Source organism: Schistocerca nitens, chromosome 2 (assembly GCF_023898315.1).
Source record: "Schistocerca nitens isolate TAMUIC-IGC-003100 chromosome 2, iqSchNite1.1, whole genome shotgun sequence".
NCBI classification, from domain to species: Eukaryota; Metazoa; Arthropoda; class Insecta; order Orthoptera; family Acrididae; genus Schistocerca; species Schistocerca nitens.
This window is the reverse complement of record NC_064615.1, coordinates 766,003,282-766,020,331: the sequence shown is the minus strand read 5'-3', so window position 1 is coordinate 766,020,331 and position 17,050 is coordinate 766,003,282. Positions and strand designations below refer to the sequence as shown.

At 43.4% G+C, this 17,050-nt stretch overlaps 1 protein-coding gene across 1 annotated transcript in view; it reads right to left on the bottom strand.

The window, feature by feature from the left end:
* Positions 1–14,681, bottom strand: part of LOC126237003 (regulating synaptic membrane exocytosis protein 2) — a 1,236,422-nt gene extending 1,221,741 nt beyond the window's left edge. The window contains exon 1 of the mRNA XM_049946727.1: positions 13,701–14,681. Coding sequence (XP_049802684.1) covers positions 13,701–13,810 — 110 coding nt within the window. The 5' untranslated portion in view covers positions 13,811–14,681. The remainder of the gene's footprint in view (positions 1–13,700) is intronic.
* Between the last annotated feature and the right edge of the window lie 2,369 nt (positions 14,682–17,050).

The following is a 17,050-nucleotide window of genomic DNA, read 5'->3' as shown; positions in this document are numbered from 1 at the left end:
TCACTACATGTCCTGACATTGTAGATGGACTTTGAGTTACCTTTTATTTCTGTTTGTTAGTTATTGATGCAATATATTTTTCAGCAACATTTTAAAGTTGCTCGATAATTTGCTTTTGCAGATATATTATACATTTTTTACTGTCTGACAGCTGTATAAATTCAAATTTGACAGTTAGCTGTTTACTCAAATTAAGAAAAATCTTTTAATAAACAACTAGCTGTCAAACTTGAATTTCTACATCTGTCAGATAATGAAAGACGTGTTATAATATATGTGCAAAGGCAAATTATCGAACAACCACAAAACGTTGCTGAAAAATATATTACATCTGACAGCTATAGACAGAAATAATGGCCGGCCGTGGTGGCCGAGCGGTTCTAGGCGCTACAGTCTGGAACCGTGTGACCGTCGAATCCTGCCTCGGGCATGGATGTGTGTGCTGTCCTTAGGTTAGTTAGGTTTAAGTAGTTCTAAGTTCTAGGGGACTGTTGACCTCAGAAGTTAAGTCCCATGGTGCTCAGAGCCATTTGAACCATTTGAACAGAAATAATGGTTTACTCAAAGTAGATATATGTCCCTCTACAACGTCAGGACATGTATTCACGAAGGCAATAAAACCTAAATAAGGTTATATAGTAACAAAATATCAAACAGTAGCCTGTCTTCCAATTCTCTGCATAATTTCCTACTGTGACACAATATAACCTGTAGCTCTCACAATGTTAACTAGTTCTTTTTTTCAAAAATGCTTTCCGTACTACAGCCAATCTGCATTTTACACCCTCTTCATTTCAGTCATCACCAGTTATTTTGCTGTCCAAGTGGCAAAACTTATCTATTACCTTCGGCGCGTAATTTCCTACTAATTTCCTCGACGTTGCCCGATTTAAATAGACTGCATTCCATTACCCTTGTTTTGCTTTTGTTGATGTTCATCTTACATCCTACTTTCAAGACAATGTCCATTCCGCTAAGCTGCTTGGCGTCTCTGACAGAATTACGACGTGTCGACAAACCTCAAAACTTTTATTTCTTATATCTGAATTTTTTTTTCACCAGCTGCTTATATTTTATGACCCACCGTCTAATTTCTTATGGTGGGTCGTATGTTGCCACTTAGCCGCTGTGACTGGGTCCGGGGTCCGGAGTGACAAAGTAACACCACCCCGGCTCCCGTCCCCACTCACACCGTTTCCCGTGTCCCGCCACGTGGAGGCGGGCTCTATTTGTTTAGATCCATTTGATATCTTTTTTTTGTGCAGCATTATAAAAACTTATAACTAATACAAAATCAAGTAAGATATTAATACACAAAACGAAATTAAATATTTAGAAAGAAGGAAGGGAGAGAACTGAATAGAGAAGGGATAGATATAATATTTCCCGTCACCTGGTTGTGGGCGGCGGCCCGGGTCTTGGAATGACCCTCAAGACGCTGGCCGTCGCTCACCATGCCTTTAACATCTACCATCCTAAAAACTAACTTAACTAGAAGAGATTAGAGTACGTTAGAGCTAGAAACTAAGACTAAGACCTCCATGTCCAGCCTGCTAAACTGTTTACGATATACAATAGAGAGGTAACTGATTTTGTGCTTGGCTCAAAGTTGCTAATGAAAGGGTACTTGTGGTAAAAGTAATAAGGTAATGACGCTTACGGTTTGCGTTGAGCCTACAAGACTCCTAGTATAGTACATCAGGCGCAAGCACCTCCCGGCCCCGCCGACAACACGACCTGAACGGTGGTTTTCCCCTATCTACCATGGGTATCCGTCGGGTTGGGCTCAAAAGAGAGGAACCACAATTAAGATCCTTCCATCCAGGACGTGCGCTGCCTCTTACCAGGGGGCGTAGGTCCCTTGAAGAGGTGCCTAACTTTAAGCTTCAGATCAGAAGTTATTAGTGTAGTGGAGGTTGAGGTATAGGCTGTGTAGGTTAGTTGTACAAACAGTTCACGCTGATACGTGGTGTGGCAGTTAGCACCTTCCGGCCCCGCCAGCAACACAGCCTGAACGGTGGTTTTCCCCGATCTACCATAGGTATCCGTCGGGTTGGGCTCAAAAGAGAGGGACCACAATTAAGATCCTTCCATCCGGACTGTGCGCTACTCTTAACGGAAGGTGTAGGTCCCTTGAAGAGGTACCCAGCTTTAAGCTCTTATTAGACATGGAGATGCTGTTAACTATTTACATATAAAGTGCAATCTGTTTTTAGGATTGTGTGTGACTTGTGCACCTCTTGTCGGTTGTTCCACTGTGTTCTCTGAATTTGACTTGGTTGACACTATGGATCATCCGCGCTGGACGCTTCAATATCTGTGTTGGTGCCCTGGTCTGTATCTGTTTCTTCTTCATCACTCGTGGTGCTGATCATATCTGTGTCCCCCTGGGCATCGTGACGTCTGTTTGGACCGACTTGCCTTCGGTAGGGTCTGTTGCGCAAGTATTCCATTTGTTGGATCTTCGAGATTTCGTCCGTTAGTTTCTTGAGTTCAGTCCACCTTTCCGGGTCGCGTATTATGGCATATAGTTCGTTCTGTGTGTTCAGGCGATTTATGTGTACTGTGTGTCTTATGTTCGTGCGTTGTCCGCAGAAGAAGACAGTACGTTCAGGGGAACCTTCTTCCCCGCATGTGCATCTATTAGTCTGCTGCAGACTCACGCGGTACAGGTGCGTGGGATAAGGGCCATGTCCTGTGATGAAATGTACCATACCGCGGCTGGGATCAATATGTTTTAGTTTTAGTCTTTCCCGGATGTCAGGGAAGAAGTTTTATACACGGCGGCCCTTATCGCTGTTGGCCCACTCGCTCTGCCAGGTATCCACTCGCCAATTCTGAGTTGGCGTGTTGTCTCAATCGGTACACCAGTGATCTGCCGAACCTGGTCTATTCTCCCCATCCTAAGCCAGTACATTGCTGCGCGGTACCTGATGGTGATATCTATGGGGAAGATTCCCATGACGACACATAGTGCGTCATTTGATGTTGTGTTGAATGCCCCTGTTAGTCGAAGTAGAACACTTCTTTGGCCTCGACGTACAATGGTTCTGTTGGCTGAGAGATTTAACCTGTGGGCCCACGTACTGGCAGCAAAGCGTAGTACTGACTCGAAGAGAGCGCAATGGTATGTTCGTGTCACTGACAGGGGTAATCTGAATTGTTCCGAATTTAGCCTAGCCAGTTTGTGTAGTATCTTTTCTGCTTTGTTTGTGCATATTCGCATGTGTTCGTGGAAGTTCAATCTGAACTTCAGCGTCTTCTCCGAATTTTAAATTTCTAATGGGTTTCCTTACTTACTTGCTTACTCAACAGCTAAAGTGTGTTAATTTTGACCGCCATTTAAATTATATTTCAGTTCCAGTCGTGAAATTAATCATTACTGTTTTCTCTGTTCGCTGCAATATGAGAAAGCAATGGCTCCACTTCTTATCGTACTTGATGTCCAGGTAAAGTTTAAGGAGATCGACAGGGCAGCAGAGAAAGCGAGGCAGAGCTGTACTCGCTGAGTAGTCCTCTGACGCCGAGAACAATACTGCGAACCCCAGCACCCTGCAGCAGGGCTGCTGGCTGGGAGTTCACTAGTCCCTATACAGCAGGCCTAGCCGTTTGACGGTATGAATAAGTAGGATGTGAAGTGTAGTCTGGGCCCCACAGTTCAGGTCTCACTACCGAGGCACCCATGCAGCTTTGTCCATAGCAGGAGATGAAAATACTGACTATAATAACTTTACTGATGCTCTTGGGAATGTAAAACGTTCGTCTGGATCATAAGACATGCGATATTGTGTGCGCTGTTAATCTAATTTTGTTTCTATATCCACAATATACAGGGTGTTGCTAATCGATACCAACAAAATAATTTCATCCAGTAACGCTACAGAGCGTCGAAGTTATAGGCGCTGGCATCTGCCATTAGGCCACCCCTTTGTCAGCAAACGTGACTTTGTGGGCCGACGGAGCGTAGGCGGATCGTGTCGCAAACCCAGTGATCACGACTATTGCCACGATCGCCAGTGTAGAAGTGGAGCTAGCCGCTGTGTAGATTGGTCTTGTCTCCTATGAATGTGGTGCTCCATCGTCTCAATAGATGACAGTTTCTAACATGGGTTTCTATCCACTGTTTATCTTTCTCCTGGAACCCCCTAAAATCTCCAATGTTTTTCGGTACACAGGAAAAAAAAAGAAATACAGGTAGAAACTCATGTCCGAAACTGTTTTCCACCAAGGCAATAGAGCATCACATTCATAGGAGACAAGACCAACCTACACAGCAGCTAGATCCACTTCTGTACTAGCGATCTTGGCAATAGTCGTGATATTATAATAATAATGGCGTGTGACGAGGGCCTCCCGTCGGGTAGACCGCTCGCCTAGTGCAAGTCATTCGATTTGACGTCACTTCGTCGACTTGCGCGTCGATGGGGATGAAATGATAATGAAGAGGACAACACAACACCCAGTCTCTGAGCGAGGAAAAAATTTCCGACCCATCCGGGAATCGAACCCGGACCCTTAGGATTGACAGTCCGTCGCGCTGACCACTTTTTTTTTTTTTTTAAATCTCATTTTGTTCGTTATTGTTCGTTTCAATTGCTCGTGGCGGACGTCAACTGACGCCCATTGAAGTTCGTTATTGATCTATTCACTCAGTTTTTTTTATTACAGAGGGCAGCTAACCCTCTGACCGAACACGCTGAGCTACCGTGCCGGCGACCTCAGCTACCGGGGGCGGACATCGTCGTGATCACTGGGTGACAAGCATGATTACGACACGTTCCGCCTACGCTCCGTCAGCCCACAAAGTCACGTTTGCTGCCAGAGGGGTGGCCTAGCGCCAGGCGCCCGCGCCTGTACCTTCGACGCTCTGTAGTGTCGTTGAATGACGTTTCCGGACACGGGTTCCTATACTCAATTTGTTTCTCAAGGCACCACCTACAACCCATCGAAGTCTGTCGGTATCGTTTTGTACCACCCTGCATATAGGGGACTGCAGAATATTCACAGATTGCTCCCTGAGAACTTGTGCTTGTAATTTTATATGTTTGAGTACAACTACAGCAACAGCCTTTCTTAATGTGTACCTCACTTCAGATTTTGGGGCATTTCTTATAAATTCTGTCTCCATTCAAAAAAGCCTTCTACCGTTCGAATTGTAATTCTTTGTGTACACTCGATGTTTCCAGTAACCACAACCTTATGTCGGGTCCACTCAGTAACAGAAAATCGGCACACGTCTTACAAATGATGTGTAATCAATGTCTTTGGTAGGCAAATTACGTTTTCCGGTATTGCACCAATAAATCAAAGTCTGCATTCTGATTTAACTGTAGTTGACGCAGTATATTCGTGCTACACGAGGTATATCACGAGTTCGTCATTTATCATATGGCTAAAGGCGGGTGCTATATTGTCACATTTCGTCATGCGCAGAGTTTCAGATTTGTCTACAGTAAGAAATAATTGCTATCTTCTGTACTACGCTGATAGTTTGTCATTGTGGCTTCAGTAAAATACCAGTAAACCCCACCGCCGATTCGTTAAGGAATCGATCACCTATGTTTAAAACTGTGTCATTCAGTGATATGATTTTGCAGGTGCATTAGTGGTATATGTGAAAACGGTCTGGAAATGTGCTGCGAATAGAGTTATTAGGAAAGAAGTAATAAACTAAAACGTCATGCCTGATGCTGTAGCTTTACTGCAAGAACAGCTAAAATGTGGTAAGCAATAAACGTTTTTCCTTTCATCATTTTGTGAGGATGGAGGAGCATATCAAGGACAAGAAATGTTGCAATGGTTTGAAATTATGTGTAACGTTCGTTGGGAGTGACTATGTGCTCTTATTCTCAAATACTGGATAAATGTAGTCTGGGTAATTCGCGAGCCGTGACTTATGCTGCCCCAAGACAGACATACAGTTGCTGACTGCAATACTTGACGTTTTGTCTTAAACCTTTAACATAAGATTATATCTCTTAATGAATGGATTATGACAGCAGTTCAAATTTTTAAATTTGATCAATAAGTGAATGAGATATTCAAAATAAAATTGTTGTTGCCCCTGGAAGCTATTACATAGGCAACCCTCAATGAAACAGTGCCCCAGGTTAGCGGATTAGTAATGCAGATGTGGAGTTGACTGCAAATTAATGCTTCATCCAGATCTACATCTACGTCATTACTCTGCTATTCACAATAAAGTGCCTGGCAGAGGGTTCAATGAACCACCTTCATGCTGTCTCTCTACCATTCCACTATCGAAAGGCACGCGGGAAAAACGAGCACTTAAATTTTTCTGTGCGAGCCCTGATTTCTCTTATTTTATCGTGATGATCATTCCTCCCTATGTAGGTGAGTGCCAACAGAATGTTTTCGCAATCGGAGGAGAAAACTGGTGATTGAAATTTTATGAGAAGATCCCGTCGCAACGAAAATCGCCTTTGTTTTAATGATTGCCACTCCAATTCACGTATCATGTCTGTGACACTATCTCCCCTATTTCGCAATAATACAAAACGAGCTGCCCTTCTTTGTATTTTTTCGATGTCATCCGTCAGTCCCACCTGATGCGGATCCCACACCGCACAGCAATACTCCAGAATAGGGCAGACAAGCGTCTCTTTGGTAGACCTGTTGAACCTTCTAAGTGTTCTGCCAATGAATCGCAGTCTTTGGTTTGCTCTACCCACACTATTATCTATGTGATCATTCCAATTTAGGTTATTTGTAATTGTAATTCATAAGTATTTTGTTGAATTTACAGCCCTCAGATTTGTGTGACTTATCGCGTAATCAAAATTTAGCTGATTTATTTTAGTACTCATGTGATTAACTTCACACTTTTTTTTTATTCAGGATCAATTGTCACTTTTCGCGCCATGGCTCTGAGCACTATGGGACTCAACTGCTGAGGTCATTAGTCCCCTAGAACTTAGAACTAGTTAAACCTAACTAACCTAAGGACATCACAAACATCCATGCCCGAGGCAGGATTCGAACCTGCGGCCGTAGCGGTCTTGCGGTTCCAGACTGCAGCGCCTTTAACCGCACGGCCACTTCGGCCGGCTTTCGCGCCATACAGATATCTTATCTAAATCATTTTGCAAGTCGTTTTGATCATGTGATGACTTTACAAGGCGGTAAATAACAGCATCAACTCCAAACAATCTAAGACGGCTACTCCGATTGCCTGCTATGTCGTTAATATAGACCAGGAACAATAGAGGTCCTATAACACTTCCTTGGGGAACGCCGGATATTACTTCTGTTTTACTCGAAGACTTTCCGTCCATTGCTACGAAGTGCGACCTTTCTGACAGGAAATCACGAATCCAGTCACGCAACTGAGGCGATACTCCTAGGCACGCAGTTTGGTCAGAAGACGCTTGTGAGGAACAGGTGTCGAAAGCCTTCTGGAAATCTAAAAATATGGAATCAATTTGACATTCCCTGTCGATATCACTTATTACTTCATGAGTATAAAGAGCTAGTTGTGTTTCACAAGAACGATATTTTCTGAATCCGTGCCGACTATATGTCAATAAATCGTTTTCTTCGAGATACTTCATAATTTTTAAATACAGTATATGTTCTAAAACTTGTAAACTTACGAGCTCAAACCCATACTAAACGGCAATTGATGGCTGAAATTTTATGCGATTTGAGCAAGCTGAGTTCATACACGTGATACCAAAGTGATTAAGTAGGAGCAGAAATTATAAGATCTTGGTACAGATTCCAGATTCATAAAAATGCAAATGTGCTAAGAACAGATACTGGCAGAAATTTTGTGATATTACACAGTTGCCTGATAGAGGGTGGAGCTGGAATACTTGGCAGAGTCGACATTAAATCACGTCATAAAAATTAACGTGAGAATATATTATCAGTATGATAGCGTCTTTAGCTTCCTGACCACGTTCGGTGCGAACTGAGGAATCAACGCCTCGTCCACCGCATGTTGACTGTTAATGCACATGCAGGCAATGGATTTGTGAGTGACGTAACTGTCGTAAAGTTAACAGGAATGTTCTTATGTCTCTATTAGTAGAACATCCACGTCATAAAAAATGAGTAATACATGTTCCTAAATTTTACTTTTCCTTCTTTAGACGAATTTTAAGCTGTAGGTCTGTGGCGATAAGTGAGAGCGAAAAGTTTTCTCGCTACGCCTTGTTCAATACTTCTTGCAGCTCACTTAATGTTTTAACTTTTTGTCGTCAACCAAACAGAAAGAATCACCGTATTTACAGCAAACGAAGGAATAATCTGGTTTTAAAAGTGGGTGCAGTACAAAGGACCATTTACAGCTCGTTAACGAAATTATGGAAAAGAGTCGTGAGCGATACCTCTTTGTGGGCTGTTTATAGACTCTGAGAAAGTACTAACCTATGAAACTTCCTGGCAGATTAAAAGTGTGTGCCAGACCGAGACTCGAACTCGGTACCTTTGCCTTGCGAGGGCAAGTACTCTACCGACGTTTTTTTCTTTGATCCCATTTTGTTCGTTGTATTTGTTCGGGGCGGACGTCCCATGACGCTTGTTCAAGTTCATCGTTGATCGACCAACTTAGTTTGTTATTTTTGTTATTTCAAAGGGCAGGTGATCCTCTGTCCGAAAACGTACACTCTGAGCTACCGTGCCGGCACCGACTGACCTATCCGAACACGACTCACAGCCATCCACACAGCTCCACTTCCGCCTGTACCTCGGCTCTTACTTCCTCCTGTTAACCCACGTTAGTGTACTGACAACTATGTACTTCATTGTCGGGGATTCCAATCTTCACTGCGTTCGTAGCGGTAAAAAAATACCAGACGACGATCGAATGAAATGTGGGAAACAGGGTATGCGACGCGCTGGCCACTGAATTTATCTCTCACTTTGCTTGAAAATACCCGCGAGATGGCACGATGGCGAAACTAGCGGACTTTTATTGTGGAGGAGCGACAGGTGAGTCCTGGCCCACCCATACATATGTAGGTTTTGTAAATCGTTCCAGGCGATTATCCTGATGCTGATTTCTACAGGGACGCTGCAGATTGTCTGCACGGTTCGCTAGAAAACGAGCAACTGCTTCATCTCTAATGATCTTTATACCAGCGGAAAACAAAACTCTAAAAATTCCAGTTTTCTCCATGGAGAAAGGATAAAAGTCAACTAAAAAGTGGACCACATAGTGAATCAGAAACTGAAAATCGTAAAAAAATTATGATCTCAATCGTTAATTATAACAATGTAGGGAACTCACCAATGCGGATGCTGTTCCTGTATCAGCGCTCTGAAACGTAGCAAAGCAAGTTGTTTGTATAAATTCTGTAGTCAATAACAGCACTTTTGACGCATATGCTACTGAAATCGTTTCCGTATTTGGTAGGCCATAAAAGAAAGTCGAAGTTTCACACTGGATGGCACCATTTGTGCACGTGACACGTGGCGTAATCATGCCGGTCGATGACAATCCTTGAGTTTGCAGATGAAATCGCAATCTGTATTCGGAATCTCAGAATGCAAAATTTAGTTCTTGTTGTGAGCAGAATTAATGCCAAAATCGACATTTTAAACGGATAAAATATGTGCGTAGAACTGAGATTTTAAGCGAAAACTCTGCCTGTGTCATTCCCAATTACGTAATTACATCATTTCTTCGTAATGAACCATAACACGGAGATGAAATTGTGGAATTAATTCTAAGAAAAGTAATTATGGCTGGTCAGCTATAATAGAAACCTAATATTCCGAGCTAAAGGGTCACTTGACTTTTCTTTGATATTTTGTGTGTCACTCGTTTAAGAATTCTGCTTAGAGAACGATAATGGAAAATGAACTTCATAGTCATAATTGTGGTCCGCAGAATCCGAATAATACGCTTCGACACACCCAGGCCACAAACAGGGACAATGTTAAATGAATTACGTTGACATTCGTAACTCGTATATTTTATTACGCCAGTTTCATGTATCGTCCTCATAATAAACAGTCTCTACACTCATATTTTATAATTTATTATTTTGTCTATCGTATTATATTGATTTCCGCCGATCTCAGAGACTACAACAGGACGATATCTCTAATGAGTCGTATACTGAACTTTTATCGCAGTTACGTTTCAACATGGCGGTCATGATGCAAGCTTGGTAATTGTCTCTCCCGTAATGGAAAACAGTCTTGGTCTGAGTCGTCTTTTTACCCATGTTCTCTTTCTGTCCCTCCAATAATCACCACTTTCGCTTGAGGCGATTTCTCTGTCCCAACATACATGGTGTGTCGTAACTAGAACACCAGAAAATTATTGTCTGCTATTCATAACCATATATAGCCTCACACCGTTTCTAATTTATAAATTTATCTACGAAATTCTGAAGCATTTACTGTAACGCTGATGTGTATGAAATTGCAGCAGAATTGCTAGCAGCAAGAAACAAGTAATACAAAATATCTGTTAGTAGTTGTCAGCATCGTCCCTGAAAATAACTCTCGAAAGGAGCTAAATACTGAGATGTCAGGTCAGTTTTGCCATATTAGTTTTCGCCCTCTTATCTGGTTCAGAGCAGCGTCTGTAGAGATGCGATCTGCTCTTGGGAACAGAGAAAAATTGCTCGAACTTTGATATGCGAAATGGCATACGTGCACAAAAGATAATAAGACTACGAGCATTAATTTAATGAGATGGTTGTAATTCATGCGAACACCGTCAGACCCATCCTGCGAAAAGTCAGAGGCAGGGTGATTGGGGTTTAACGTAACGTTGACTGCGAGGTCATTACGCATGTACGCCCGCGTTGGGCAGCGGTGGAGAAGGGAAGAGGCAGTATGCTTTTCAAGGGAACCATTCCGGTATTCGTCATACTTTGTCTAGGTAAACCACAGGAAAACTAAAAAGAGATGGTCGCACGTAGATTCGAGTCCCCTTCTTCTCGAATGCAAATATATTCACAGTATCACTTTGCTCGCTGTGGTAAGTCTGAGTTCTTCATTTACCTTGCCTGGCCTTTCCTCACGTCGCCCACTGCCTAACTGCTTGAGAAGATAAAAAAAGTGCGTTGTGGCTTAGACTGTCCCCCTTTCCAGTATTAAACACAGAGCTGAGTCTAATTTTCGAGTAGTTTCCTATTAATAGTGCTTGTTCTTTGTCGATTGGCTTCCTGTGAGTAGAGTTAAGAAAACAGCACAGAAAAAAGTAGTTTATTTTTAGCCATTTGTTAATTTGTTGTACAAAAGCTTATTTAATTTCACCATATCTTTTTTTAACGATTGGTATAACGGCACCTCATCCTTTTATTACTTGAAAGGTAAACATCAGTAAACATAATCATGGATAAGCCTTTGATGGTAATGGAATAACTTTTACTTGCTTTCCCTGAATTACTTTTACCGCCACTAATTCCAAAGATTAATTCTTTCAATAGCTATCTGTAGTGTTCTGAGGTGGAAGACGGAAATATAGCTGACTGAAATGGGATTCTAGAAAATTTTCATAAAAACTTGTAACATTTTGCTTGAAGATGTTCTGCAACAAATCAAATCTATGAGCCATCTGAAAGTTTATTCTACATTTACTATGTTGAGGCGCGCAGTATAAAAATTTTTAGGCAAGGATTAGTGTTTCGACTGACTTTTGTTGACAATCTGCCTGTTGATGTAACTGACCACATGTTTTCAAATATTGTCCCCTTCTCTTAGTTGCTACAATACAAGGCTACGTTTTTGATAATTCTGTATGCCGCCGGAACGAGGATTGTTAAGGTGTAATTACCCCGCTTTATTTTGAAATGTAACCTAAGAACAATCACATACTAAGTTTCTAACGTTTTCATCAAAAACTGGTGTTCGGCCAGCGTTGTTTTCGCAGATAGTGGCCGAATGCATAGGCCTACATGCTCGGATTACTATGTGCATTATGGTACAGTGAATATAATAATGCACGAACATAAAATCTTCAGGCAGGATTCTAGTATCATTCCAGTTGTATGTGTGCTCTTCCTGCTACGGAAGTTTTTGGAGCAAATGTAAGAAAATAAAACTAAATTAACGTACGGCTTCGATGACCTGGTTCACATTCGGAGCTGTTACAATGTCTGGTACATATTTCCGTACACGATTTGTATTTATATATAAGATAGTTTTGCGAATACATACCTGTCTCCATGATTCGACGTCCCTGCGACAATTAATTGTTTGGCTTCTTGCCTAGGACTTAAATCTTATGCAATGGCATTGCAGCATTTTCTCTCTTATATGTCTGAATGGTTATAGTATATTGAAAGCATGAAGCACTTTTTAGTAAGTTATCGGTAGCTGTAAATAGATGTAAGCAGTACAAAGTAGAAATAAATTGTAAAGAATACTGTACTTCCGTCTGATACAATTGTACCGACTAACATCAGAATTAATAGAGTCATTCATGTGTCACGCTCATCAGTAACAAATAATCTTATTAATGAAATATAATAATTTATAGGAAGTTGAGTTGTTTGTTCTTAATAAATGCAAGAGAGAAGGAAAAATAAATAGGTAACTGATAATCCTAACGATTCTTCACAGTAAGAAAACTAATATTTTGCTGTAGCTTTGTTGACAAATTTCAGCCTATCTGTTGGTTCTCTGTCCTACAGTGATTAAGTACATTGTTCTTTAGCATTAATATTTTATGAACTTCCATATAGAAATCTCTAGGACCGAAATTTCAGGTCATCATACATTTTTAAATAATTTGTTAATTTACCAAAATTGACAATGAATTCACATCACCGATGATCTGAACTTCACAAATATCGATGTCATTGGTACGTTACCGCTATGTATAAGGAAAAGCAGTTATACAAGTAACTGTTGGAGGCCCTTTATCTGTGGTACATGCCTGGCAGGAGATTCGACACAATACTGCGTTATCTTTAGCGCCAATTAATGTCATATATCAACCAAATACCAAGTTAATGAGAACTGTTTGAGAGGTTATCTTAAAAAAAAGGATAAAGTAACAGTCAGAGATGTGAAAGCACCACTGTAGATACAAAAGTAAGTACTCTAGGTTTAGTTTCGGTTCTGTTTGTTACGTCAACTGATTCCTTAATTGAATAAACTGCTGTGGAACTTGCAGGCCTCACATTCAATTCCGAACAGAAATTGGTGGTACTTTTCACATCAAATAGTTTTAACTGTGAGAGCCAGTAAGGGGTACGGTAACCACAACCAGAAAAAGTAGTTTCTTACCTCGTTCACTGCTGAGTAGTACTTATGCGACAGAGAAGACTCACATCAATAATATTACCTTGGACTTCTGCATCAGGAGAGACATTTGTGCTAGGGAAGGGGATTTATTTACTCACTAATTTTTTCGTAGTCTGTATCGACTTACCAGGAAAGTGGATCATGGGTCACAATATTTGGAACCAGGTCTCTCGCACCAGTGCTATAGAACATAATTTTTCTAGTGAAATTGTACAAATAATTCTCATTATAGCAGACAGCATTGTGACTACACAAATGAAACACACAGTACGTCATCTGGATGGTGATATGTTTTAAATATAGAATTTTTGTTTGCAGACTAAACAGATATTTGAAAATGAAATAAGGCACATATTAAGGCATGTTAATGCTGAATCTTGGCAGACAACTGCGTTTGTCAAGGAATCTTCGCTCGTAATGGCGAGTAAGGCTAACAAAGAGGGGCAGTGAGGGACACGGTGGCTCACCTCATGATCTCGTTCTCGCGCTCCTCCTCTTGCTTCTGGCGCATCATCACCGACTCGATGATGCGCCGCTCCTCGGGCGTGAGGTGCGAGAGGTCGGGCAGGTCGGCCATGGTGTTGCTGCTGCAGGCGGTTCAGAGCAGCCACCATGCCAGCTCACCATTTCGCCAGTCGCCTCTGCCGGTACACCCGCCGGCCGCCATCTTGACCAGCCCGAGCCGACCTCCTAGCGGCGAGCGCCACAACTAATCCGACTCGGCACCGATCAGAAATCTCCGCCCAACATACCCCCGAGTCTCATAAATCCTGCAGAAGCACCTCAATTTCAGTTTTCACTCGAGCAGTTGCGGGATTATAATATATGTAAACTTTAGCCCTGCGGCTCTGCGCCGGTTGCGAATGGCACAGGGAAAGCTGTGCACACTCGAATATTCTAAAGCGAGAGATCGTTTGGAAAAAAAAAAAAGATCAATTTCCTAAGTGGTATTGTAGTATCATCCTATAGCGTATTTTCTAAGCTTTCCCAAGAAACTTTCGGTTCGATTTTTTTTCGTAAATGAAGTTCGTAATGTTCGTTAATACCTAAGAGTCACTTGATTTTCACATAAAGTCTGTCCTATGGAACAGAGCAAGAGCTACGGCATCTTGGTCGGACGTTACGTGGGGTTGGTGTCCGAAGAGTAGCCTCGAAGGGGGCACCAGCATTCCTCGGAGCGCAGTCGCTGCCGCCCCATACTGTGTTACATCGCCGGCCGGCGCGACGCACTAGGCCACGGGCTCGCCGCCTCCGCTGCAGCCGCCGCCGTACGCCCCCGATCGCGGTTCTGCGGCCATGGCTCTCGGAAGGACCAGCAGGCGCGGTGCGAGTGTCCGCCCTCACCCTGGCTGAAGCGCGCTGCTGCTAGCTGCCGGTCAGTGCTGCCGAGTCGCCCTGGTAGCCCTCCGCACGTGAGTCGTTCACCAGCGTACCAGTTTCGGCGATGAGCGAGCCGCAACACATACGCAGTCTGGCCGAGGCAGCCGCTCGCTATTCTGGGCGCTGGTGGGGAGCGCGCCCCTCCCTCCCTCCTTCCCTCTCCCCTCCTACTCGCCCGCCTCCCCTCCCCGCGCCCACGACCCTCCCGCCCTCTCCATTATCATCATCAAAATGCTAAAAGAGACACAGCGCCAGATAAGACCGGGGAAAGCCGGTGGAGGGGGTAACGGAGGGGTAGAGCACTGATAACGAACGCGCAGACGTCCGCCGAGCAAACTTTTTCGAAAAAGCTCGAGGCGCAGAGGATCACTGCTAAAATCGCTCATTCATGCACGCTTAATAAGTAACTAGGTGCGTTAAATCTAAACCAATGGTGTGTGGAACAGCGATGACGTCATGGCGGCGGTATTGATCCCCTCCGCGCCGTGCAACGGGGGTCGGTTTTGAATGAAGGCATCGGGCGGGCGCAGTGCGCATGCGCCGTCGCTCACGTGACCGGTGCGTGGGAGGGCGGAACCGCCTGCGCCCGGCCTGCGACCAGGTGCGCTCACACACGTACACTCTCATATACGGGAATCATTCAAGGCCGCACAGGTGTAACTGCTGCCAGTGCTGGCTGTGTGTGCGCGACTCGACAGGCCCTGTCGGCGCCGCTCACGTACTGCTCTGCACGCCCGCAGTGCCCTACGCTCCGGATAAAGATTTTTCTATTGATTCGGAAACCGTACAGAGCGCTTCTGGGGCCCATTGTCCTGGGGACCGTGCCAGCGATCTGTGATACATGGCCTCCTTTGCTGGAGTATCGCATCGAGCCATTATACCGCCGTTCCTGGGGAGGAAAAACCAGCACGGCCACTGGAACATTTAAAATATTCAGTTTTGGTTATTCTTTACCTTTTGTATTGAACTTTTGGGTACCAGTTTTCACTATCTGATCCTAACCCGGGAAGGGTTCTTTGACAGATTGTGTGCAAATTAAAACCGGTTTCTCGATTTCTATGTTAACAGCTACAATTTTCTTCGAATCACTATGCACACTCGTAATTCCACAGAAACCGTTAATTGTTTCATATACAGCAAGCTTCCATTTATCGGCAGAGTTTCCAGTAGGCGGATTATCCTTGCGTAATTTGGCAAAATAATAAACAAAGTCCGTAAGAATCATTAACTGAATTTTCTGTCGTCGCTTGTAAGAACATGATAATAATGTTACAAAGAAAACACTTACTAATTTTCTGCAAAAATTATATTTACTTGGTCAGGAACCGGCTTTCGGCTTCTCAGACCATCTTCAGGTGAGAACAGAATGTCGCAAACACACTATGGGGTCCCAGTCCCACTGTCGGACAGCCCTGAAATATTTTTAATGTAGTTTCCCATTTCGTTTGTTACATATCACTGCACAATGTCAGTATAAAGAAAAGGTGGGAAGTATTAAGTTGTCAATATGGATAGTAGCGGAATAGGTCCTTCAGGAGAGCTCAGTGACTTCGAACTTTGTTTAGTCACTGGATGCCACCTGAGTAACAAATACACCATGGAAATTTCGACCCTTGTGAATGTGCTCAGGTACACTGTTGGTGATGTGAATGTGAATTGAAAATACCACAGTTAAACGAAGACTTGATGTACTGATGGACAGGGAACGTCGAGCACTGCGGAAGACGAAGAAAAAAATCACATGAAATCAGCGGAAGAAGTCATTCGTCAGTTCCAAAGTGCTACCAGAGGTCGGGTAGCACAATGACTTTGAACAGGGGCTTAAAAAGAGTAAGGGACAGTGCTCGAGCAGCTCCTCATAAACCACACATTTCTGTAATCAGTGACGAGCAGGGCTTGTGGTGGTGGAAAGAGTGACTCCACTGCACATTGGAGGACTAGAAACCTATGATTTGGAGTGGTCATCACGGTATACCCTGTGGCAGTCCGATGGATGGGTTTGGGTTTGGCGAATGCCTGGAGAACTTTACCTGTCATTATGTGTCGTGCCAACAGTGAAGTATGGAGAAGGTGGTATTACGGTATGGGGGGGGGGTGTTTTCCGTGGTCAGGGTGTGGTCCCCTTATTACGCACAAGAAAGCGCTAAATAGGGAAGGATATGAAGGCATTTTACAGAATTGCGTTCTGTTTACAGTACAGGAACAGTTCGGAGAGAGTGCTTGTCTGTATCAGCATGACAATGCACCTTGTCATAAAGCAGCATCTGTGAGGCAGTGGGTTGTAGATAACAACATTCCTGAATGGGATGGCCTGCTCAGAGTCCCAACCAAACTCAATGGGATACATCTGAGATGAGTTAGGACGTCTTCGTTCCGGACCCAGCGCCCAATATCGCTATCTTCAGCGGTTTCCGTTCCTGAGAAAGATTGGGCTGGC